The sequence below is a fragment of the Coregonus clupeaformis genome, chromosome 7 (genome assembly GCF_020615455.1).
Source record: "Coregonus clupeaformis isolate EN_2021a chromosome 7, ASM2061545v1, whole genome shotgun sequence".
Classification (NCBI taxonomy): Eukaryota; Metazoa; Chordata; class Actinopteri; order Salmoniformes; family Salmonidae; genus Coregonus; species Coregonus clupeaformis.
Genome location: NC_059198.1, coordinates 31864915 through 31891712, shown reverse-complemented (window position 1 = coordinate 31891712; position 26798 = coordinate 31864915). Strand labels below are relative to the sequence as shown.

The 26798-nt window shown below is 43.2% G+C and overlaps 1 protein-coding gene across 4 annotated transcripts in view; it reads right to left on the bottom strand.

Moving 5' to 3' along the window:
• The window catches only part of LOC121569742 (GEM-interacting protein-like), a 36834-nt gene extending 11227 nt beyond the window's left edge, over positions 1-25607 (bottom strand). Inside the window, exons 1-16 of one of the 4 annotated variants that reach the window (XM_041880902.1) lie at positions 25499-25607; positions 21036-21123; positions 19488-19584; positions 18937-18988; positions 11269-11394; positions 8147-8211; positions 6292-6399; positions 6008-6088; positions 5467-5631; positions 5107-5244; positions 4086-4276; positions 3739-3875; positions 3458-3553; positions 2740-2900; positions 651-827; positions 350-487 (exon numbers count right to left, since the gene is read on the bottom strand). In XM_041880902.1, the coding sequence (XP_041736836.1) occupies positions 350-487; positions 651-827; positions 2740-2900; positions 3458-3553; positions 3739-3875; positions 4086-4276; positions 5107-5244; positions 5467-5631; positions 6008-6088; positions 6292-6399; positions 8147-8211; positions 11269-11394; positions 18937-18988; positions 19488-19584; positions 21036-21123; positions 25499-25553 (1875 nt within the window). In that variant the 5' untranslated portion in view covers positions 25554-25607. Of the gene's footprint in view, positions 1-349; positions 488-650; positions 828-2739; positions 2901-3457; positions 3554-3738; positions 3876-4085; positions 4277-5106; positions 5245-5466; positions 5632-6007; positions 6089-6291; positions 6400-8146; positions 8212-11268; positions 11442-18936; positions 18989-19487; positions 19585-21035; positions 21124-24618; positions 24950-25498 lie in introns of those variants that run through there. The other 3 variants (XM_041880904.2, XM_041880900.1, XM_041880903.1) reach the window with 3 other exon arrangements.
• Positions 25608-26798: the final 1191 nt, after the last annotated feature.

The window sequence follows — 26798 nt, the reverse complement described above, 5'->3', positions numbered from 1 at the left end:
TAACAATGGATTACAATTAACAATTAATTAACACATAATAATAATAATAATAATAATAATAATAAGAAATACTTATTAGCTTCGATGCATAGACTGACAATAGGGCTGTTCCACATGATGTTCACTAAATGGGGAATCCTGAGTTAAGATATGTCCATATAGTTTGGCATAATCATGAAGGGGAGCTTTGTGTGAGAGTTTAAATAACAGTGTATAACAGTGTATGACTGTATCTCAAGTCAGAATCCATTCGACTCTATATTGTCTGTATAAACTGTATCGTTGGCTCTACAGTATATTGTCTGTAATATCCATTTTCTTTGTTGTCTGGGAAACAGTGAAGTTGTACCTCCTTGAAGAAGTGTTTGAGGACTGAGGTGACGTCATGAGGTGAAAGGTCAGAGAGGTCGACCTGGTCCCTCTGGGTCTCGAAGACCTGACACAGCTTCTGGATACGAGGCTTCGACCCACTGATACGATACACCCCCTGGGTGGGAGGGAGGGATGGATGGAGGGAGAGAGGGGAGGGAACGAAGGAGAAAGAGAGAGGGATTGAGAGAAGGGCACTGTACTGTCGCTTCTGTAAAACAGTTTTCCTGTTTGCTTCAGTACTTATTCGAAACCATATTACAACCAGGTAAATACAGTACCTGTAGAGAGAGGGCCCTGCTCTCTATCTCAGCCGTGCAGAGCTGGACCACGAAGGGCACTTCATCAGGCCGGTCACGGGGCAACAGGGAGAAACCCACCCCAAACAGAATGCCCTTCCTGTTCTCACACTCATGCTGTAACACCTCCAGACACTTCCTATGAACCGCCACGCCACACTACAGAGATGGCAGGCGGGACAGAGGACATGGATTAGCAAACCACAGGGTGAGCTCAAATCACACCCTATATACCTGGTTCACACTATAGAGTCAACCTGAACCATACTGTGCTGGCGCAACTATGGAGGATAGAGAACCAAACCAGGCCAGTACAGCTTGGTTCAGCTTCGCTCGGTTAGGCCCTATAGTGTGACTGTGAACCAGGCAATAATGTTCTACTTTTAGCATTTAAGAGGCTGCCACATACAGTGGGGAAAAAAAGTATTTAGTCAGCCACCGATTGTGCAAGTTCTCCCACTTAAAAAGATGAGAGAGGCCTGTAATTTTCATCATAGGTACACGTCAACTATGACAGACAAAATGAGGAAAACAAATCCAGAAAATCACATTGTAGGATTTTTAATTAATTTATTTGCAAATTATGGTGGAAAATAAGTATTTGGTCAATAACAAAAGTTTCTCAATACTTTGTTATATACCCTTTGTTGGCAATGACACAGGTCAAACGTTTTCTGTAAGTCTTCACAAGGTTTTCACACACTGTTGCTGGTATTTTGGCCCATTCCTCCATGCAGATCTCCTCTAGAGCAGAGCAGTGATGTTTTGGGGCTGTCGCTGGGCAACACAGACTTTCAACTCCCTCCAAAGATTTTCTATGGGGTTGAGATCTGGAGACTGGCTAGGCCACTCCAGGACCTTGAAATGCTTCTTACGAAGCCACTCCTTCATTGCCCGGGCGGTGTGTTTGGGATCATTGTCATGCTGAAAGACCCAGCCACGTTTCATCTTCAATGCCCTTGCTGATGGAAGGTTTTCACTCAAAATCTCACGATACATGGCCCCATTCATTCTTTCCTTTACACGGATCAGTCGTCCTGGTACCTTTGCAGAAAAACAGCCCCAAAGCATGATGTTTCCACCCCCAGGCTTCACAGTAGGTATGGTGTTCTTTGGATGCAACTCAGCATTCTTTGTCCTCCAAACACGACGAGTTGAGTTTTTACCAAAAAGTTCTATTTTGGTTTCATCTGACCATATGACATTCTCCCAATCCTCTTCTGGATCATCCAAATGCACTCTAGCAAACTTCAGACGGGCCTGGACATGTACTGGCTTAAGCAGGGGGACACGTCTGGCACTGCAGGATTTGAGTCCCTGGCGGCGTAGTGTGTTACTGATGGTAGGCTTTGTTACTTTGGTCCCAGCTCTCTGCAGGTCATTCACTAGGTCCCCCCATGTGGTTCTGGGATTTTTGCTCACCGTTCTTGTGATCATTTTGACCCCACGGGGTGAGATCTTGCGTGGAGCCCCAGATCGAGGGAGATTATCAGTGGTCTTGTATGTCTTCCATTTCCTAATAATTGCTCCCACAGTTGATTTCTTCAAACCAAGCTGCTTACCTATTGCAGATTCAGTCTTCCCAGCCTTGTGCAGGTCTACAATTTTGTTTCTGGTGTCCTTTGACAGCTCTTTGGTCTTGGCCATAGTGGAGTTTGGAGTGTGACTGTTTGAGGTTGTGGACAGGTGTATTTTATACTGATAACAAGTTCAAACAGGTGCCATTAATACAGGTAACGAGTGGAGGACAGAGGAGCCTCTTAAAGAAGAAGTTACAGGTCTGTGGGAGCCAGAAATCTTGCTTGTTTGTAGGTGACCAAATACTTATTTTCCACCATAATTTGCAAATAAATTCATAAAAAATCCTACAATGTGATTTTTTGGATTTTCTTTCCTGAATTTGTCTGTCATAGTTGACGTGTACCTATGATGAAAATTACAGGCCTCTCTCATCTTTTTAAGTGGGAGAACTTGCACAATTGGTGGCTGACTAAATACTTTTTTCCCCCACTGTAAGTGTCTGTCAACTGTTCTTCTCTCCTTCCATCCTTCTATTTCTCCTCTTTCTCACCTCCTCACACTCGATGCCACTGACCACGATGTAGTTGTCACACTGTTTGCACTTCACCATCTTGCTCTTCATCTTCCTGAGTCGGTGTGTCAGCGCGGCTCGGGACGTAGTCCGTACCTTCCCTACCGCACCGTTCCCCTCTGGAATGGAGTCGACATAATCTACGAGGAACCACAGGACAGGACTCAGTCATACTTGGCAGTGTACATGTCATGGTGGGAAACACTACCCACCAAATGTACCCCTATTGCCAAACAGAACCCTACTCCCTAGCCACTCCTGTAGACCTGAGAGGATTGGACGAGTGGAAGAATATGACGACATTTCCACCTAGCCAATCAGTAGTCAAGAAGCAATTGCCACAATGATAATATCTATCTAATCCTCTCAGATCTACAGGAGTGGCTAGGGTGTAGGGTTTAGGGCAGCATTTCCCAAACTCGGTCCTGGGGACCCCAACGGGTGTACCTTTTTTAGTTTTTGTCCTAGCACTACACAGCTGATTTAAAATAATCAAAGCTTGATGATGAGTTGGTTATCTGAATCAGCTGTGTAGTGCTAGGGCAAAAACCAAAACATGCACCCCTTGGGTTACCGAGGACCGAGTTTGGGAAACTCTGGGTTAGGGGTAGATTCGGAATTCAGCAGGAGCATTTGCGTATAGAGAGCCATTAGTTGCCGTCTATTGTATGAGTTAGGTGATGACGGTGACATTCACCTCCTTCCAGGACGGTGCCCATGTCCCTCTCATCCAAGTCGTCTGATGACATGGTCCCTGTGGAGGGGGCTTTAGGAAGCCTCCTGTTGCCATGGGCTACAGGGTGGGTAAGACACACAGAGCGGGAGAGGGACCAGACAAACAGGACAAGGTGAGTTTCCCGTAAGCTTCATAGCAAACACATTATTTCTCTCCACTAGCAATTATGAAATCGATGTTTGTTTGGTCAATCTTCTGAGCATGATTAAATGAAATCTGTCCAATGAAGCACACAGGCTTACCTGGGCTGGACAGAGACTCCAGACTGCCTCCTATGCTCTCACTGTCACTGTAGCCCTTACGCTTAACCAGACTTTCTTCAGGCAGGGAGAAGGAGTCCTGTAGAGAGCTGATGGGGTTGATGGTCTTACGACGGCCACTTGGAGGTGCCACACACAAATTCGGACGCACGCACGCACACACAAACACACAGGCAAGCATGAGCACACACACAATTAACATTTACAAATACAATCTTGACAGCAACTCTAAATACTGTAAAAGACAATAGGCACGAATGGGACAAACAGTATCATCCATTAGAGCTGTAGCCTACCTAGAACAGGACACATCATCCATCCGTTCTTACCTCTTGTTCTGAGGGACAAACTCCTGGAAGGTGAAGGTTTGTAGGGGCTGTTCTTGGCTTCTCTTCCTGAAGATGTAGAGCAGGTAGGGCTCCCCGGGTTCACATGGCCTGCAGGTCACCTCCAGGTTGTGGTAACCCTGGGGAACCGGCTCCGTCTGCTGACGCTGGAAGTAGAACATGTTCACTGTGGCCTAGGGGTGGTAGAGGTACATGATATGAGGGATTACATTCATTTCGTTTATTTAAACATTATTCATCCAGTCCCATTGAGCTCAAGATACCTCTGTAGCTCAGTTGGTAGAGTATAGTGCTTGCAACGCCAGGATAGTCGGTTCAACTCTTGGGACCACTAGTATGTAAAATGTACGCATGCATGACTAAGTTGCTTTGGATAAAAGGGTCTGCTAAATGGCATATATTATATTAATATATTATTTAGCAAAGGAGACCTGGACTGTATTTTAATGTGTTTTTTTGTTTGTTGGGGTGATTGTTTGAATCAAAAGCATTGACAGTCCCGAGTGGCGCAGTGGTCTAAGGCACTGCATCGCAGTGCTAGCTGTGCCACTAGAGATCCTGGTTCGAATCCAGGCTCTGTCGTAGCTGGCCGCGACCGGGAGACCCATGGGGCGGCGCACAATTGGCCCAGCGTCGTCCAGGGTAGGGGAGGGAATGGCCGGCAGGGATGTAGCTCAGTTGGTAGAGCATGGCGTTTGCATCGCTAGGGTTGTGGGTTCGATTCCCACGGGGGGGCCAGTATAAAAATGTATGCACTCACTAACTGTAAGTCGCTCTGGATAAGAGCGTCTGCTAAAAAGGACTAAATTTTTTTTAAAATTAAAATTAAAAGACTAAATGAAACGGCTGCTAAGTGCTTGCCTTGAGTCTGTTTACTCTTATATCCACTCTTATGCTATCACTATCAACCAGGTGATGGAGGCTGAGATGCAATACAGACAGACACTCCACTTGTTGCATCCAGCACAGGGAATGTCTATCTTCAATAGGCTTGGACACCCACCTCCTTGAGCACAGTGTCCCCCTGGCAGATTAGTTTGCGGGTGTGAACTATGATTTTCTCCTTCACTCTCTCCAGCTCATCCTGGTGATCCTGGGCCTCACACACACACTGTCTGTACTGCATCTCTGCCTCCATCACCTGGTTGTGGGGGGGGAGGGGGAGCGAGAGATGGATGAGAGACGGAGAGGGAGAGAGAGTGGTAGAAAGAGAGAGGGAGATAGGCACAGTGAGTTACATGATGACAAAAAATATAACAATTTTTTTCCTGTAAAAAACAAACAAAAAAACAACTGGAACCAAAAACATTAAGGGATATGTTTCAGTGAACTCAATGTGTCGGTTGGACCCGCTGCACCACACCTTTGACTGTGCGTCGTCGCGTGACTTCCTCCTCTTGTCCACGGTCTTGTGTCCCGCTGTGAGCTCGTCCCCGGCCTTGGCCGTCACAGCCTTGGTCTTCTCCAGGTCCTCGCTGCGCTGCAGGTACTGCTGACGAGCCTTCTTCAGAGCCGCCACCGCCTCATTCTGACCAATGAGAGAAGCTGTTACTGCATTGTTCTGACCAATGAGAGAAGCTGTTACCGCATTGTTCTGACCAATGGGAGAAGCTGTTACCACATTGTTCTGACCAATGAGATAAGCTGTTAGCACATTGTTCTGACCAATGAGATAAGCTGTTACCGCATTGTTCTGACCAATGGAAGAAGCTGTTACCGCATTGTTCTGACCAATGAGATAAGCTGTTCCTGCATTGTTCTGACCAATGAGAGAAGCTGTAACCACATTGTTCTGACCAATGAGAGAAGCTGTTCATGCAATGTTCTGATCAATGGGAGAAGCTGTTAAACACGCACGCACATGCATGCACGCACACAGTAGTGGCCAAAAAAACAGCACTCACCATCCTCTTCTGTTCTTTGGACCACTCCTCCTTGAACTCCTTGCGCCACTTATCAATCTCATTCTTCTTGGCTGCCAGGGCCTTCAGGATAAAGACATAGGATTAAACACATCATACTAAATCAGTCTACACATTATTCCACATTTTCTTGCATACAGGAATGTTTTTTGACACGTTGAGTAAGCTTGCTAATTGTGTGGTAGCAGTTCTCCTGCCTGTCTGCCTGTCTGTCTGTCTGCCTGTCTGCTCGTCTGCCTGTCTGCTCGTCAGTCTGTCTGTAGTACCTGGTAGCAGCGTCGCTGCAGCAGTTCTGATGTCTGTTTAGTAGACTGGCTGGTCTTCACATCGTACTCCAGGGCCATGGTGTAGATGTACTGTAGAGGCATCATGTCCTGCAACAACAGTACAGTAAGAACCAGGTTATAGATATCATTTAAATACGTTATTTAGATATATTTCAGTTATATTAGAGATATTAGATATACAGTATTTCAGAGAATATGTAGAGAGAGTGGTGAAATTAATGAAATAATGTTTCTATGCAATACTTCAGAAAGTATTCATACCCCTTGACCTATTCCATATTTTGTTGTGCAAAATTACTGAAAATTAAAATGAAATATCTAATTTACAAAAGTATTCACACCCCTGAGTCAATACTTTGTAGAAGCACCTTTGGCAGCAATTACAGCTGTGAGTCTTTCTGGGTAAGTCTCTAAGATCTTTCCACTCCTGGATTGTGCAACATTTGCCCATTATTCTTTTCAAAATTCTTCAAGCTCATTCCTGGACAACCATTTTCAGATCTTGCCATAGATTTTCAAGTAGATTTAAGTCAAAACTGTAACTCGGCCACACAGGAACATTCAACTCCAGTGTAGATTTGGACTTCTGTTTTAGATTATTGTCCTGCTGAAAGGTAAATTAATCTTCCAGTGTCTGTTGGATGGAAAGCAGATTGAACCAGGTTTTCCTCTAGGATTTTGCCTGTGCTTAGCTCCATTCCGTTTCTTTTTTATCCTGAAAAACTCCCCAGTCCTTATCGATCACAAGCATACCCATAAGATGACGCAGCCACCACTATGCTTGAAAATATGGAGAGTGGTACTCAGTAATGTGTTGTATTGGATTTGCCTCAAACATCACACTTTGTATTCAGTACAAAAAGTGAAATGCTTTGCCACATTTTTTGCAGTATTACTTTTGTGCCTTGTTGCAAACAGAATGCATGTTTTTGAATAGTTTTATTCTGTACAAGCTTCCTTCTTGTCACTCTGTCAATTAGGTTAGTATTGTGGAGTAACTACAATGTTGTTGAGCCATCCTCAGTTTTGTCCTATCACAGCCATTACACTTAAATTTACCATTGGCCTCATGGTGAAATCCCTGAGCGGTTTCCTTTCTCTCCGGCAACTGAGTTAGGAAGGACGCCTGTATCTTTGTAGTGACTGGGTGTATTGATACACCATCCAAAGTGTAATTAATAACTTCACCATGCTCAAAGGGATATTCAACGTTATTTTTTATTTTACCCATCTACCAATAGGTGCCCTTCTTTGCGAGGCATTGGAAAACCTCCCTGGTCTTTCTGGTTGAATCTGTGTTTGAAATTCACTGCTCGACTGAGGGACCTTACAGATAATTGTATGTGTGGGGTACAGAGATGAAGTAGTCATTCAAAAATCATGTTAAACACTATTATTGCACACAGAGTGAGTCCATGCAACTTATTATGTGACTTGTTAAGCACATTTTTACTCCTGAACTTATTTAGGCTTGACATTTCAGATTTCCATTTTTAATTAATTATTTCTAAAAACATAATTCCACTTTGACATTATGGGATATTGTGTGTAGGTCAGAGAGATTTAAATTCAGGCTGTAACACAACAAAATGTGCAAAAAGTCAAGGGATGTGAATACTTTCTGAAGGCACTGTAATACATTTTATATTGGTAATTTAGCAGATGCTTTTATGCACAGCGTCTTTCAGTGCATACCACTAAGGTAGCTAATATTAGGCCTAAAGAGTAATCTGATATGAATTTAATGTTTCTATGCAATATTGTACACATCATCATATGTACAACCTACAGTATACAATATCATACACATGAGAGACAACAAAAGCATCCATACCTGCTGGGCCACACAGGACTTAGCTGTTTCTGCTGCCTTTATGATGTTCTTGGCAAACTCTTGCTCTGCAAACAGACCAGAATAAGTCAGTATGATGAAACATGTGATTTTAGTACAAACTATATCAAACGTGGTTTACATAGGTTTGGCGTGTGATACTTGTCCATTTATTCCATTCCAGCCCAATGAGCCCTTCCTCCTATAGCTCTTCCCACCAGCCTCCACTGCATTCAACTGACCACTGTCCACAGTGGCTCAGACCTCTGACCACTGGCTCAGACCATTCCCTCTATGTTGACCACTTCCCTACATTGTCACTCTGACCTCTCTCAATTTCCTATACACAGCTATCCAAACACAGGTCTGCTTGGCAGCACCTTGGTGAGCGGATCTCTTTGCCCTCCTACAGTACAGAACAGTGCAGTAACGGTATACTACAGTACAGTATATTACAGTATGGTATAGCACAGTACATTACACTACAGAAGGCTACAGTAGGCTGTCCATCCTGTCCATTCTCCTGCTGCGGCCTGGTTAATCTGCCCTGTAAGCCTTGTAGTCTCTGTGGGGTTCCTCTGAGGGGAGAGGCTTGACCGCTCCATGTTATCCTCATTGGCTACCAACCATACAGATCTACTTTGTTGTTGTTGTTGTTGTTATCACAGGGTAGGTTATACCGCTCCATATTACCCTAACAGTGTTTTCTCAACCTAAGGGTTCACGGAACCAGTCCGTGATCTCTTGCTGTCCCTGAAATGGTTAACTGACAATTATTTTCTCTGATATCTTTTCAACCAGTTTTGCTCACTGGGAATGCAAACGTTCCCTATAACAGTCCTTGTAATACCTAAGTTCTACCACCAGGGAGTACTGTGGAGCATACTGTTTATCCTTCCACACAGGGTTCAACCACAAGGTCTATTATCCTATTACAGGTGAGGAATAAACACACATTCTCTAATGGCAGGGTAGGCCTACTTTAGACTCTGGTGTCTTTTCCAGGAATAGAGTGACTGACTGCTAGTCTTTCCTAGGAGAAGAGCTTTGGTTGCTGTAGTTACTGCAGTTCCATCCCAGCAAAACAACTTTTGACAGAGGGATAAGAGAGCCTTTCGTGTTGTCCTAAAATCATTCTTGTTTATCTTATGTCTTGAGAATTTGGTACAGTGGCTTGCGAAAGTATTCACCCCACTTGGCATTTTTCCTATTTTGTTGCCTTACAACCTGGAATTAAAATTGATTTTTGGGGGGTTTGTATCATTTGATTTACACAACATGCCTACCACTTTGAAGATGCAAAATATTTTTTATTGTGAAACAAACAAGAAATAAGAAAAAATAACAGAACTTGAGCGTGCATAACTATTCACCCCCCCAAAGTCAATACTATGTAGAGCCACCTTTTGCAGCAATTACAGCTGCAAGTCTCTTGGGGTATGTCTCTATAAGCTTGGCACATCTAGCCACTGGGATTTTTGCCTATTCTTCAAGGCAACACTGCTCCAGCTCCTTCAAGTTGGATGGGTTCCGCTGGTGTACAGCAATCTTTAAGTCATACCACAGATTCTCAATTGGATTGAGGTCTGGGCTTTGACTAGGCCATTCCAATACATTTAAATGTTTCCCCTTAAACCACTCGAGTGTTGCTTTAGCAGTATGCTTAGGGTCATTGTCCTGCTGGAAGGTGAACCTCTGTCCCAGTCTCAAATCTCTGGAAGACTGAAACAGGTTACCCTCAAGAATTTCCCTGTATTTAGCACCATCCATCATTCCTTCAATTCTGACCAGTTTCCCAGTCCCTGCCGATGAAAAATATCCCCACAGCACAATGCTGCCACCACCATGCTTCACTGTGGAGATGGTGTTCTCGGGGTGATGAGAGGTGTTGGGTTTGCGCCAGACATAGTGTTTACCTTGATGGCCAAAAAGCTACATTTTAGTCTCATCTGACCAGAGTACCTTCTTCCATATGTTTGGGGAGTCTCCCACATGGCTTTTGGCGAACACCAAACGTGTTTGCTTATTTATTTATTTAAGCAATGGCTTTTTTCTGGCCACTCTTCCGTAAAGCCCAGCTCTGTGGAGTGTATGGCTTAAAGTGGTCCTATGGACAGATACTCCAATCTCCGCTGTGGAGCTTTGCAGCTCCTTCAGGGTTATCTTTGGTCTCTTTGTTGCCTCTTTGATTAATGCCCTCCTTGCCTGGTCCGTGAGTTTTGGTGGGCGGCACTCTCTTGGCAGGTTTGTTGTGGTGCCATATTCTTTCCATTTTTTAATAATGGATTTAATGGTGCTCCATGGGATGTTCAAAGTTTCTGATATTTTTGTATAACCCAACCCTGATCTGTACTTCTCCACAACTTTGTCCCTGACATGTTTGGAGAGCTCCTTGGTCTTCATGGTGCCACTTGCTTGGTGGTGCCCCTTGCTTAGTGGTGTTGCAGACTCTGGGGCCTTTCAGAACAGGTGTATATATACTGAGATCATGTGACAGATCATGTGACACTTAAATAAAGTCCACCTGTGTGCAATCTAACTAATTATGTGACTTCTGAAGGTAATTGGTTACACCAGATCTTATTTAGGGGCTTCATAGCAAAGGGGGTGAATACATATGCACGCACCACTTTTCCGTTCTTTATTTTTTTGAATTTTTTTAAACAAGTTATTTTTTTCATTTCACTATTTTGTGTATGTCCATTACATGAAATCCAAATAAAAATATCCATTTAAATTACAGGTTGTAATGCAACAAAATAGGAAAAACGCCAAGGGGGATGAATACTTTTGCAAGGCACTGTATGTGAACTATTTCATTTGTTTACATGCAAAGCACATTGTTTACATGCAAGCACATATTTACAAATATATGTGTTTGTGAATATGTTACATTTGTGTAGTTGTGTCCATCTGTTACCTTGAATGAGTCTGTACCACATTGCAGTGACACACTATGGACCATGCCCTAATTTGAGATTGGTGCAATTAACTTTAATTAAATAATGTTTTTATGTCAATGTAAGATATGCAAATATGAATATGAGACCGACAGACTGACAGACATACAGACTGACAAGCAGGCAGACAGACACAGAAACAAACACACCCACGTCTCCACTCACCCAGGCTGATTCTCTTTTCCATCCAGGCCAGCAGGTCCTTGGCATAGCGGCACCACATCTTGGCATACTGCAGGGCCAGCTCCACGCCTCCCTCACAGCGACACAGGGCCAGGTCCGCTTCCTGGGCTGAGAGTGAGTACATCAGCATCACTGCATATCCTCCCTACCTCACCCTGATAACACACAGACAGGAGGGCTTTTTACCCCAAAACACACACACAACGGGGCAGTCTGGACCCCCACGGGGGGTGTCCAATACAGACCCCTCTCCCCCGATTCCCAGGGGAAAAGCTGGGCTCACGGGTATGCTTTGTGTTCCATACTATCAGAAATGTGTAATCCGAATAATGTGTCATCCAAGAAACAACAACAAAGGAATAAAAGAGAACAGACAGAAAAGGGTATCTCCTATTTCTCAGTTCCGTGAGTTCATCAGAAACATAGCTCTGTTTCCAAAACAGGTTTGTGGTTTAGCCAAACAAACTCTATGGAGAAGAGAGACTGAGAACGACTGGTCATCAGGGCTAGTCCTCAGAGTCCTCAAGGTTCAAGTGCTGCTGTTGTCCACAGGGTCTCGGTCTCAGCACAAGTGGTCACAACTACACCAACACGGGCGGAGGTGTGGTCATAGGTTGGTCATCTCAAAGCACGCATAGCAAGAGGTCATCACGTGGGAAAATCTAAATGTCCCCAGGACATTCTCCTGTCCAGTCTAGACCAGCTGCTTCCAGGGCTAAACAGACAGAAGTGAAGAAAGGAAAAGAGAGAAAGGGATTGGCTGAGGGTCCCAAACAGGCTTTTTAGCTCCACCTCCTCTCCTTTCCCTGGCTCCTCCCCCCTCCAGCACCTGTTCTACCGCTCCCCTCCTCTGTCAGAGAGAGAGAGAAAATGTGACGGTCTGAGAAGATCACCGTGGCAACTCTTTGGTGCCAGAGTGCTGTAATCAACATGGCAACATCTTGTGTTGTGGTTGTTATGGAAGTCAGGGTGGTGTGATTGACAGCAGTCTGAAGTCAGTCAGCTGCTCCCTCGCTCTCTCTCTCTCTGTTGTCTTCCTCCTCTGACTCACAGCGGATGGCAATGTGCAACAATCCTGCAACGCATGTCATGTGCTTTCTCCCTTCCTCCCTCACTCTCCTTTCTACTCTCTCTTTCCCCCGGTCTTTCAGACCTCTTTTTCCCCTCACTCGTTCTCTTGCAACATCACTATCAGTACCGCTGTCCTTTGACTTCTTTGATCGGTCCACAGTCGAGCTGCATGCACAGAAATAGATCATTGGATCTATCAATACTGAACTCTTCTGAAGTCTAATTCCTGTTTCACTTCTTCTTCTCCAACACAGATGTATTGTGGCCTACACTCCAATTCCGAGCTCAAGTGCTCTCTGTGTGTTGTCACAGACGCTCCTCTCAGTTCCAAGAGTGAGAGCAGAGAAAATACTTTCCTACAGAGCATAGAACAGGTTTCTCTCTTGAAACAAATAACTCCATGTCTGAGCAAAATCCACAAAAACGATTAAGACTTTCTGGCCGACTGTTGTGCTGCGTTGACCTCTCTCTCGCTCTTGCTCCCTGTCTCCCTCTCTTGTGGGCACCCCTTCACACTTCCCTGTGCCACCTGTGTGTGTGTGTGTGTGTGTGTGCGCGTCCCCCCTCCCTCTGCTCTGCCTGTGCTGGCTTCTGGGACTAGGGATTATCCAGATTGTGGAGTGACAGGCTTTAGATCACAGCAAGGTTTTACCTCCTGGTGTGTGTGTGTTTGACTGAAAGACCCTGGTCAGGAGGACTATGAGGGTTGATGGGGTGAGGAACAGGTTAGAGCTCAGCACAAACTGATTATTGGTGCTCCTTCTTACAGCATTTTTTTCTGTACATGATCTCTCTCTCCCCCATCTCTCTCTTTCTCACCCTCTCCCAATCTCTCTTTCTCTCGCTCTCCCTTTCTGTCTCTCTGTCTCAGTTGAGAGAACTTCACAGCTGTAGGTTAGTGGAATTACAGTATATCAGGAATATTGATATGACTGTCAGAATGTCAACTTGTGTTACACAAGTGCAAGCACTAGTTAGTTACACAAGCTCCGAACTCAGTCCATACTGTTATTGACCCTTGACACCCACTAACACAGATCAACAACACAGTTGACACGCGCACATATACAATACAGGGATCAATCAATGTCAACCCGACGGGACTGACAACAGGCATTACAGAAATCAGGCAACGGCACGGGCCACTCAACTCATCAGCCCTTCCACCCTACCCCCACCGCTCGCCCCTATCCGCAGCCCCACCCATCGCCCCTCCATTTGGCTTATTACAGATCAGCTCCAAACTGGTGGGGGGTAGCTGGGAGAATTTAGGATTGGGAAGAGTGGGTTGGGTTAGGGTGAGGGCAGGATACTGTATTAGATGTAACTGAATGAAGAGAGAGGAGGAGGGCACTCAGAGGGAAGGTATAGCTATATGCTTAGTAACATGGTAAAGAAGAGGTTTCCCCTAGGTGCAGATCTAGGATCAGCTTCCCCTCCCCAAATCCTAACCTTAATCATTAGTGAGGGAAATGTCAAACTGACCAAAATATAGTATTTAATTATTTCAAATACATGCAACTTAAAAGTTATTACGACTCCATTTTACATATTTTGGACATCAGAGCAACCTTTAGGGAATCTTATTTGAGTCAGAAAAGGATGTTCATATGATAAGGAAGATATACAACAACTTGCAGAGAGCATATCCAACTGACAATCTCTTAGAAAAAAATATAAACTATTGGAACCAAGATTAAAAAAGAACTGATGTTGGCACAAGATGGAGGGAAAGTTGGAGCATAACTAACGAAATTACGGTAACACTTTACTTGAAACCCAGCGTCATAATGTCATAACAGCTGGCATAACCTGTCATAATATGGTCATAACACTGGATTTAGACCTGTTGTGATATACTGTATATGACCCCTACATAAGAGTGTCAAAACCCACAAAACCTACCACACAAGGCAAAACATTCCATTACACCATAGCCTACTTGTCAACAGTATGTTTGTGTTGTATAACATTTTCTGAAATGGACCATATTAAACTATCATTGTAATTGCGCACACATTGATGTCAGACATGCACCTACCCCAATGCTCTATTTCTGATGACTGGGATGAATACAGGAGAAGATTTCAGGAGCAAGACACCCTCTTTTTGACTGATGACTGATATAATTAAGCAATAAGGCACGAGGGGGTGTGGTATATGGCCAATATACCACGGCTAAGGGCTGTTCTTAAGCACGACACAATGCGGAGTGCCTGGATACAGCCCTTAGCCGTAGTATATTGGCCACAAACCCTCGAGGTGCCTTATTTCTATTATAAACTGGTTACCAACGTAATTAGAGCAGTGAAAATAAATGTTTTGTCATACACGCGGTATACGGTCTGATATACCATGGCTGTCAGCCAATCAACATTCAGGGCTTGAACCACCCAATTTATAAGGGAATGTATGTGATTGGCTTATACGATTATGATGGTCATAATACTTCTTGACAGTGTATTTTCTTAGTCCAAGTAAAGTGACACAGGACGGTCATAATGCTTTATGACAGTGTCATAGTGTATTTTCTAGAAGTTATTTAAAATACTGTATGATGAAAAAAACATGACTGTAAAGAATTCATTACAACAACAACAAAGGACTTAAGAAATACACTTTGAAACGAAAGGAAACTTCTTGGCAGGGAAAAAACACATTTGAAAAAATGTGGGTTTTGACACTCTTATGTAGGTGTCATAACCAGCCATAAAATAATGCAGTATATGTCACAACAGGTGTAAATATATGGGTCATGACAGTGTTCTGACCATATTATGACAGTTTATGACAAGTTCTGTCAGCTGTTATGACATATTATGGCATGGTTATGACTGTGTCATAACGTGTTATGACACTGGGTGTTAAGTAAAGTGTTACCGAAATTACAGTTAACGAAAATGTACGCTTAATCCAGTATAAACTAATGTGTAGAATGTATTATACAAGAGACAAAATTAACAAATTCTACAACACAACGGCAGAGTCATGTCTCTAGTGTAAAACTAATAATGACTCAATAATCCATGCTTTCTGGGAACATTATAAAGTCCAGAAGTTGTGGGCGGAGCTAGAAAGTTGGCTGTCAGAAGTATTACAATGTAAACTTCCTTTTAATCTGTCGGTCTGCATATTTCAAAACATGGCATATGGGTGTGTAGTGAGATACCCGATGGGTTGGACGATTCTCTTCTCATCACTCATCTTGAAAAAAACGTATACAAAAAACTTGGAAATCAATCAATCTGCTCTCATTAACATAATGGTAAAATGTAATTATTTAAATATTGAAAGTGCATGGGCTACGGATAGAATCAAAATGGTGCAGTTTCAGGCCATGTGGCAGAAAGTGATGCGGGGGCTGGAGATTGGGGTGTGTGCTTGTGGGTGTGGGCAGGTGTGATGTAGTTGATGTTTGTATGATGTTGTTTGTATGTGTATATTTTGTATTGTTTATAAAATATAAAATCGTAAAAAAATAAAATAGATCAGCATCTAGGGGCAACTTCACCCTACACCAAGAAGAGGTGCCTGTCTGGTGCGCTGCAGTAGGTGACGTGAGGCCTTCCGTGGCGTGCAGCACAGTGACTAGGCACGGCTCCAGGATGTTTCCATTCTAATGTCTTATTTAAACACTGCTCTACGTGGTCCTGTAATCCTTAATCTCCATTGGGCGACGTGTGTCTGTGTCCATGGAATTGGGGTTTAATGGGGTCAAAGGACATCCCTGCATACATACACAGTTCCTGGAGAAACAAGTGGGCTGTGTTCAGTACGGGGAAAAAGTTTCAGAGCGTTGTGATTTTAAAAAACACTGTTTTTCAGTTTCCATTGCTACGTTGTGTCCTACTGAACACGACCCTGGTCTAACATGTCCCCTCTCATTCCTATTTCCCCATCATCTCACTAGTCTTCCTTTCTGTCTCCTTTGTAGTTTGCTTTGTCTCTCAGCCTGAACAATGCTCTTTTCAATCCTCACTCTGTGCTCACTCTTCCCTTCTGTCTGTTTCTCTCTTTTCCCTCCCATCCCTTTACGGAAAAATCTGATGATTTCACATGTGAAATGTTCACATGTTTTGCACATGTAAAATTAAATTTCACATGTGAAATGTCACATGTGAAACCATGTGGTTTGGGAACACTTCACATGTGATGATATTTCACATGAGGTTTCTCACCTGGATTTTCACATGATCACATAACCTTTCACATGTGGATGAACATTTCACATGATGCCCTGCAGACAAATATTTGTCGTTAGGATGTCGCCGGGAACATCACAAAATAGTTGCAGTGATTTCAACGTACATATTTGACACACATGATTACATTGTGTACATTTACTTATACAATAATTATTATTTAACATGTCCTCGTGGGATTTGAACTCACAACCTCTTGGTTCACGGCATTCCAATCTTCCTGCTACGCCACCATGTCTGTGTCATTGACTGCTTTCACCTGTATTCTTATACTTTGGACTTCAAAGTAAATCTCAGCTTTGTATAATACACCCAATAAAAACTATTATATTTATCATAGTGAACACTTTTTTAGCTGATCAGCGTACCAGTTACCTTAAAACCCCCATACCATTTGATTACTTCCCTTAACTGTTTACACATGTTGAGCTGAAATGTGAAAACAAAAGAGTCACATGAGGTCAGTTGTTCACACATGAAACCATATGTTCACATGTATTCACCCCCTTTTCACGTGAGGAAAATAACATGTTTTCACCTCACATGTGGAATGGCATTTAAAAACTTTAAAATGTTGTCATGTGTATTTTCATGGTATCACATGTTGACATTTTTGCATCCCATGTCACATTTATTTCACATGAGATCATGTTTTCACATGTGTAGTTTCATGTTGTCACATGTTATCATATTAACTTCACATAAGATCACGTGATCACATGAGATCACGTGAAATTCATGTGGTTTTTCCGTAAGGGATCTCTCTCCCCCTCTCTTTTTCCCATCCCTCTCTACCTCTCCTATCCCTCCCTTTCTCCCTCACTCCCACATTTCTCCCTTCCTCTCTCATCCCTGCTACCTCTATCTCCTTCTCTCCCTCTCTCTCATCCCTTCCTTCCCTTCTTTCTCCCTCCCTCTCTCTCCTGTTTGATGGATATGTCTGAGGGGTAAACTAGAGAGCATCTGTCTGCAGCTCTAATCCTCTCTCTCCCCACCCTCTCCAGTCTTCTCCTAATCTCGTTAACACAGAGGCAATTAGCGCCACCGGCTAATTACACGTCAACAAGAGAGGTTGAAGAGGTGGAGATTAACCACCGTGACTGGCTGTCACCACACTAGTCCCGCCCACATCACTTAGTCATAGTCTCCTACCCCACCTGGCTTTCGTCTGGTGTCAATCACGCAGGTTGAAGAGGAGGAGATTAACCACCCTGACTGGCCATCACCACAATAGTCCCGCCCACCTCACTTAGTCATAGTCTCATACTACACCTGGCTCTTGTCTAGTGTTAATCACTCTGGTTTGGATTGGCTGTCTATTAATGTTACTCACCGGGCAGTGTTTCCAGAAGAGAATGGCTTGGACTCTTGTATCCCTTTCATACAAAGACCAACATCCCACTAATTTAACATGCCTGCATTTGTATACAGGCTTTTTTGTTTGTCTGAAAAGGATAGGGGGTAGAAAAGCATGGAAAAATAAAAGCCACCTAAAGACCTAGTCATGATTCCTACATTTATACAGACCCTATAACCAAAATACAGGTATCAGTTCTGTGTGAATGGTTCTCAGATTTTTTTGCAGGGAAATTCGTTAACACTTCCATTGTTTAACACCTCCCTGATTTGAAATGCAAACAGCCCCCATGGTTTAACAACACCCCCCAACCCTCCGAATTTGCCAGTTACCAACTGATATGTATAAAAGGGGTATACCTGCAAACAAGTGGTAAATAAGAGGCTGTTTGAAACAAACATAGCCTTATAGAAGGGGCTGGCCATATAAACATTGCCTTATGTTTTTTGCAGGTAACATACAGTACCACATCTTCTGTCTGAAATGGGTAATGGACACGATATGGTGCTGGTGATAGAGATCTAGAGGCTAGTGACCTTCAACACATTACAACCATAACCCCTTTCCTCCACTTACTGCTGGCTGGAATGTAATGCAATATCTCTTAGCCTTTACAAATGCACTGCTGCACACCATGGATACTGAAGTCTAGCCTAAACCACAAGGGTTTGCACATGTTACCAACTGGGCTCGAACCTGGGTCTCCTGCGTGCTACATGCTTCTTAGCCTGCTGAGCGATGGCCTAAGTAGGTTTTAGCCGTGGGAGCTAATGCAAGTCTTCATGTCTCTGGCAAGGTTACTCATCACGCTGAACTAACGAAGCACCTCCGTTACTCACACCAGGGTTGGGGTCAATTCGAGTCAGTCCATTCCAAGTGATTTTAATTTAAATAAAACAATTGAAAAACACACATGCATACAACACACCACATTCTGTATAAGCACTTTGTGACATCTGATGTTGTAAAAAGGGCTTCATAAATACATTTAATTTGATTTTGATTTGATTACAAACATACCTGATAGACCTCCATCTTTGTCATCACCATCTGGGGGGTAGACATCCTCACACTACAGGGCAGAATACAGACCATTACACAGAGAAATGGATTTGGAGATAAGACGATACACACTGTACTTCATATCAGCAGAATATGAGCAGAACCTAAGTTCAAATAATTCCCCTGTTGGCTAGTACAAACGTTACCAAAAGTATCAACACAATAGAGCACCAGGCTAGAAAGCAATGTGATTGACTACATTTCTTTACATTTTAGTCATTTAGCAGATGCTCTTATCCAGAGCGACTTACAGTTAGTGAGTGCATACATTTTTTCATACTGGCCCCCCATGGGAATCGAACCCACAACCCTGGCGTTGCAAGCGCCATGCTCTACCAACTGAGCTACACAGGACCAGATTGATTGACAGAGATAACATAGTAATGATTGATTGTTTGTTTTTAGGCTGGGGATCTGTAAAGCATTTTGTGACAACTGCTGGTGTAAAAAGGGCTTTATAAAATAATGTTGATTAGTTGCTTGATTGATTGATAGTACTGCTCCCCCACCGTCACATGATCCAGCTCAGTGTTGTCTGTGGTTTCCGTAGAGACGGTCTCAGCGATGGACTGGGAGTCAGGGTCTGGAAACATCTCCTCCACAGTGCTGATGGATCAGAGGGCAGATACATGTTATAATGGCTTTATGAAGCCTTCGTAAATCCTTTATAATGCCTAGATGCTTCACAAATTATTTAGGAGCAAATTCATACCATATCCTTAACAAAAATATAAACGCAACATGCAACAATTTCAACTATTTTACTGAGTTCCAGTTCATATAAGGAAATCAGTCAATTGAAATAAATTCATTAGGCCCTAATCTATGGATTTCACATGACTGGGCAGGGGCGCAGCCATGGGTGGGCCTGGGAGGGCCCAGGGCCCACCCACTTCGGAGCCAGGCCTGCCCACTGGGCAGCCAGGCCCAGCCAATCAGAATTTGTTTTCCCCCACAGACAGAAATACTCCTCAGCACCCCCCCACCCCCTTCAGACGATCCCGCCGGTGAAGAAGCCGGATGTGGAGTTCCTGGGTTGGCGTGGTTACATGTGGTCTGTGGTTGAGAGGCCGGTTGGACGTACTGCCAAATTCTCTAAAACGACGTTGGAGAAGGCTTTTGGTAGAGAAATGAACATTAAATTCTCTGGCAACAGCTCTTGTGGACATTCCTGCCGTCAGCATGCCAATTGCATGCTCCCTCAAAACTTGAGACATCTGTGGCATTGTGTTGTGTGACAAAACTGCACATTTTAGAATGGCCTTTTATTGTCCCCAGCACAAGGAGCACCTGTGTAATGATCATGCTGCTTAATTAATCAGCTACTTGATATGCCACACATGTCAGCTGGATGGATTATCTTGGCAAAGGAGAATAACTCACTAACGGGAATGTAAACAAACTTGTGCACAGAATTTGAGAGAAATAAGCTTGTTGTGCGTATGGAACATTTCTGGGATCTTTTCTTTCAGCTAATGAAACATGGGACCAACACTTTACATGTTGCGTTAATATTTTTGTTCTGTATATATAAAAGGTATTACTTTCAGGTCCTTACATCTGGCGCATTGCCAAATGCGACATAACCCCTTTTCCACCCTCTATATAGCATTGCAATTTCTTATGAATGATTTATGAAGCACCTATGAAACCATTATGAAGGGTTATAAAGGCTTCATAAGGCCTTACAAGTTGTTGTTACTCTTAAATAGGACCTATAAAACTAAGTTATGTACACATAGATGTAAGAGGAAGACACTTCCTCTCTTTGGCAACTAGTAGCAGACAACCCCCCCAACAAATAAAATATATGTACGTTTCTTACTAGCACTGAATTTGCTGAAAACTGCTTTATTGAGGAAAGGTTTTACTTACTATGACTGTGATAGTCTCACCTACCTACCTTAAGATGAATGCACTAACTGTAAGTCGCTCTGCATAAGAGTCTGCTAAATGACTAAAATGTAAAGGTGTTCTGAATGATGGACTGATTATATTGTGGAGGGAGACAATGGTAGTAAGTGTACATGATGAGTGAATCTATAAGTCAGACTTACGAGTTGACCAAAGAGAGTTCAAAATTATCGAAGTCCCGGAAGATCTCGCTGTAGCGCTTGGTCTCTGATTTGTTGGGGACCTTCACATCTGGGATAAAAGATGGATGACAAATGTGAGCAAGATGTTCACTTTATCTATATTTTTTCATAAAATAAATATTACACACAAGTTGAAATTGCTTTTTTCAGCTCCCAAAAAGCGATCTGAAAAAAACACACAAAAAAACACGAAATATCTTATATTTTTTGAAATAACAAATAAAGGGGTAAACCAACAGCCAACACCCAGTCATAAAACAATGTGCGAAGAAATGAAGACGTGTGGGTTTGAAGGGTGGTGGTGGTGGTGGAGGCGATTGAGGCCTCAGATGTGTGATTGTATGTTTGTGTAAAAGGCATTAGTTGTAATTCCCCAGCCTCTGGTGAAAAACGTATATCACTGTCGGTCACCCATTAAAACACACTAAGTACTGCTGAGATGGCTCAGAATGGTTGTAAACTTTGTGTGAACGACAGACAGACAAGCATATTTGCTTTTTATATAACATCTAATATGGGAAGGAATGAAAATGAACTGAGAAAAAGAGAAATGCAACTCCAACAAAGGGGTTCTGTTCATTTGATACATAGATGATGGAATGAATTTCCTAGCCTGGTTAGGCCAGACTGAATGCTGTGCTCACTACTGAGTGCAGCGTTCAGTCTGGTTTAACCAGGCTATGCATTGACAGTACATGACTTGGCTAGGGAAAATACAGGTTGATGACACCCAAAACTGAATGATGGTACATTAACCCTGAGTGAACTACAACCTAATACTGTAGTCTCTCTCAACAGACGTTTGTGGGCTAGCATCATGTGCTGAGACTGCATATGAGGCTAAAAACCTATAGGAACCTGTTACAGTTGAAGCTGACTGTGTTTCACTTTCAGGGCAGTTAACAAAACACTCAACTCCCAGTGTTAACAGACTCTTTTATTAATCTCTCCTCTCTCTCTCTCTCTCTCTCTCTCTCGCTGTCTCCATTTAGGTCAACCACATCCTGCTTGTGAGGTGTGTCATGTTTTGCTCAGAAGACACAAAGTCCTTGTTTTTCACCTTAGCAGAGTTCTGTTCAACCGGCAGTAGAAGAGAGTTAAGAGATAGTAGAACTGTACACAACCAAGCTCTAGCGAAGTTCAGCTCTATAGCGCAAATTAAATGTCAAAGCAATGTTCCCGCGTTAGGGGAGACTGCATTCACAGTAAAAGCTGCATATGTCGGCTCAATCAGAAATGACCTTGAAATATTAAGCGAGCTATAGTGCTGAACTTCGGCAATACGGATTGAATCGAGCCCTTAGTCTAACAGAAAGCAGGGCCCTATAGCCTACTGTGCATGTCAGAGTTCTAGAGGGAGATCGAGAGTGGGTTCAAATAGTATTTGTTTTCCTTCAAAATATTTTATCTTAAATGATGGAGACTGACGTCCCTGACTTGATGGTTTCAAGAGCTTAATAAAAAAAAATATATAGTACCAGTCAAAAGTTTGGACACATCTACTCATTCAAGGGTTTTCCTTATTTTTATTATTTTCTACATTGTAGAATAATAGTGAAGACATCCAAACTATGAAATAACACATATGGAATCATGTAGTAACCAAAAAAAGTGTTAAACAAATCAAAATATATTTTATATTTGAGATTCCTCAAATAGCCACCCTTTGCCTTGATGACAGCTTTGCACACTCTTGGCGTTCTCTCAACCAGCTTCACCTGGAATGCTTTTCCAATACTCTTCAAGGAGTTTCCACATTTGCTTAGCACTTGTTGGCTGCTTTTCCTTCACTCTGCCATCCGACTCATCCCAAACCATCTCAATTGGGTTGAGGTCGGGGGATTGTGGAGGCCAGGTCATCTGATGCAGCACTCCATCCCTCTCCTTCTTGGTAAAATAGCCCTTACACAGCCTGGAGGTGTGTTGGGTTATTGTCCTGTTGAAAAACAAATGATAGTCCCACTAAGCCCAAACCAGACGGGATGGCGTATCGCAGCAGAATGTTGTGGTAGCCATGCTGGTTAAGTGTGTCTTGAATTCTAAATAAATCACAGACAGCGTCACCAGCAAAGCACCCCCACACCGTAACACCTCCTCCTCCATGCTTTACGGTGGGAACTACACATGCGGAGATCATCCGTTCACCCACAACGCGTCTCAGAAAGACACGGCGGATGGAACCAAAAATCTCAAATTTGGACTCCAGACCAAAGGACACATTTCCACCGGTCTAATATCCATTGCTCGTGTTTCCTGGCCCAAGCAGGTCTCTTCTTCTTATTGGTGTCCTTTGGTAGTGGTTTCTTTGCAGCAATTCAACCATGAAGGCCTGATTCACACAGTCCCCTCTGAACAGTTGATGTTGAGATGTGTCTGTAGCTTGAACTCTGTGAAGCATTTATTTGGGCTGCAATTTCTGAGGCTGGTAACTCTAATGAACTTATCCTCTGCAGCAGAGGTAACTCTGGGTCTTCCATTCCTGTGGTGGTCCTCATAAGAGCCAGTTTCATCATAGCGCTTGATGTTTTTTGCGACTGCACTTGAAGAGTTCTTGAAATGTTCCGTGTTGACTGACCTTCATGTCTTAAAGTAATGATGGTCTGTCGTTTCTCTTTGCTTATTAGAGCTGTTCTTGCCATAATATGGACTTGGTCTTTTACCAAATAGGGCTATCTTCTGTATACCCCCCCTACCTTGTCACAACACAACTGATTGGCTCAAACGCATTAAGAAGGAAATAAATTCCACAAATTAACTTTAAAGAAGGCACACCTGTTAATTGAAATGCATTCCAGGTGACTACCTCATGATGCTGGTTGAGAGAATGCCAAGAGTGTGCAAAGCTGTCATCAAGGCAAACGGTGGCTATTTGAAGAATCTCAAATATAAAATCTATTTTGATTTGTTTAACACTGTTTTGGTTACTACATGATTCCATATGTGTTATTTCATAGTTTTGATGTCTTCACTATTATTCTACAATGTAAAAAATAGTAAACATAAAGAAAAACCCTTGAATGAGTAGGTGTGTCCAATCGTTTGACTGGTAGTGTATATGTTTCACTAATGGCACACACCAACACGCAAAATGGAGGATGATTTCAGGAGGTTCACTGATCCTTCACTGACTGGGAGGATGTAGCATGCAACCACACACGCATGCTCACACACGTTTGTTTTACTATCCTTGTGGGGACCAAACAATTGATTCCCATTTAAAATCCTATTTTCCCCAACCCTAACTTCTAACGCTAAACCTAACCCCTAAGCCTAAAATAGCATTTTTCCTTGTGAGGACCGGCGAAACTTGTCCGAAGTATCCTTGTGAGAACTTCTGGTCCCCACAAAGATAGTAAAACCAAAAACACACACACACCTTCCCTGAAACATTTTATCACCTCCTTTTCTACCCAAACGGATGGTTTCCCAGACCCAGATGGAGAATATTATCCATTGAGCATGCTTTAGTCCAGGACTAGGCTTAATCTGAGCACTGGAAACCGGCCCAAATGATAACAATCTGTTTTCTCTTGTTGTTACTCACCTGGGGTTTTGGAGTTCTCCTTCTCTTTAACTTGGGGTTCTTCTTCCCTCTCCATCTCTATTTGAGACTAAATATCACAAGTGCACCTAGCCCCAAACTACCATCTACCACAGCAACCCCATAAATGTTCCTCGCTCCACCAGCAACGTTCCATCAACCTTCTATCAATCAATCTATCAATTCCATCAATGTTAGCAATGCCTACTTGTACACATGACAAACAGCAGCTACTGAGCAGGAAATGAGCTCAATTTCCTCTAGTTGCACTCAATCACACTAACATTTGACAAGCACACTGCTGCTGTCTGGTAAAGTGCCTGGGTTTGACCCTTCACTTCTTGCTCTCTCATAGAGTTCTCTTCCTCTAGTGCAGAGGGAGGTTGGCCAATACGGTTTCACCATAATGAAAAGAGGAAGTGTGACTGTCACTCTAGGTCACACCTACGTTGTCACACCGAACGAGTGAGCAGGAGGAAAAAGAAAGAGAAAAAGTGATTCTGCATTTGTAGAAAGTGTCAGTGCAATTGCCTCCGTGTTTGTTATACTGTTTGTGTATACTCTAAAATGATCTCTCTCATGGGTGTTGAAAGCTGAATGATATTGATACTACATGTGATTATGCACATCCCTGCAATTCAAACTCAACAGCAACCTCATGAGATTGCAATCTCATAGTCCTCACCAGTGTTGTAGTAGACAGTAAACATTTTGAAACTGTGTGAAATGGGAATACTAACTGTACCTTTACTAACTGTATCCAATAACAACATAGGTTTTCTTTTTCTGTTGGAAACGTTTTGCTACAGTGTGACCTACACAACCCATGATAGTGAGGTAAGAATGTCCAGGAGATGGATTCTAGGGGCTGAGACTGACTGACCTGTGAGGGAGAGACGCAGCATGGTCAGGGCGTGGCTGACTGGAGGTCGACCCATGGATGGGTAGCGTTCCGCCAGGGGCTGGAGAGACTGCTGTAGGCCCTGGAGCCCCATGGACACCTTCGGCTGCTTAGGACCACCCAGCTCTGGGACGGAGAGGGGGAATGAAGGAGGGAAAGAAAGAGAGAGCGATAAAACATTTAGAGAGAGAGAGCGAGAGAGAGAGAGCGAGAGAGAAGAAAAACCTAATGGTTAAATGAAATCACGGTCGCACAATTGGTTTTATGCACTGTAAAAAAAAAAATTAAATAAAAGATGTCTGTGTGTGTGTTTTGAGCCCCACCTCTTTAGGTTAAATCCACAGAGCTGGGCTTTAAGGAAGAGTGGCCAGAAAAAAGCCATTGCTTAAAGAAAAAAATAAGCAAACATGTTTGGTGTTCGCCAAAAGGCATGTGGGAGACTCCCCAAACAAATGGAAAAAGGTACTCTTGTCAGATGAGACTAAAATTGAGCTTTTGGGCCATCAAGGAAAATGTCTGGCGCAAACCCAACACCTCTCATCACCCCGAGAACACCATCCCCACAGTGAAGCATGGTGGTGGCAGCATCATGCTGTGCGGATGTTTTTCATCGGCAGGGACTGGGAAACTGGTCAGAATTGAAGGAATGATGGATGGTGCTAAATACAGGGAAATTCCTGAGGGAAACCTGTTTCAGTCTTCCAGAGATTTGAGACTGGGACAGAGGTTCACCTTCCAGCAGGACAATGACCCTAAGCATACTGCTAAATCAACACTCGAGTGGTTTAAGTGGAAACATTTAAATGTCTTGGAATGGCCTAGTCAAAGCCCAGACCTCAATCCAATTGAGAATCTGTGGTATGACTGAAAGATTGCTGTACACCAGCGGAACCCATCCAACTTGAAGGAGCTGGAGCAGTTTTGCCTTGAAGAATGGGCAAAAACCCCAGTGGCTAGATGTGCCAAGTTTATAGAGACATACCCCAAGAGACTTGCAGCTGTAATTGCTGCAAAAGGTGGCTCTACAAAGTATTGACTTGGGGGGGTGAATAGTTATGCATGCTCAAGTTCTGTTACTTTGTCTTATTTCTTGTTTGTTTCACAATAAAAAATATTTTGCATCTTCAAAGTGGTGGGCATGTTGTGTAAATCAAATGATACAAACCCCCCAAAAAATCAATTTTAATTCCAGGTTGTAAGGCAACAAAATAGGAAAAATGCCAGGGGGTGAATACTTTCGCAAGCCACTGTCCCTGTTTTACATGTTATTTTGCCATTAATA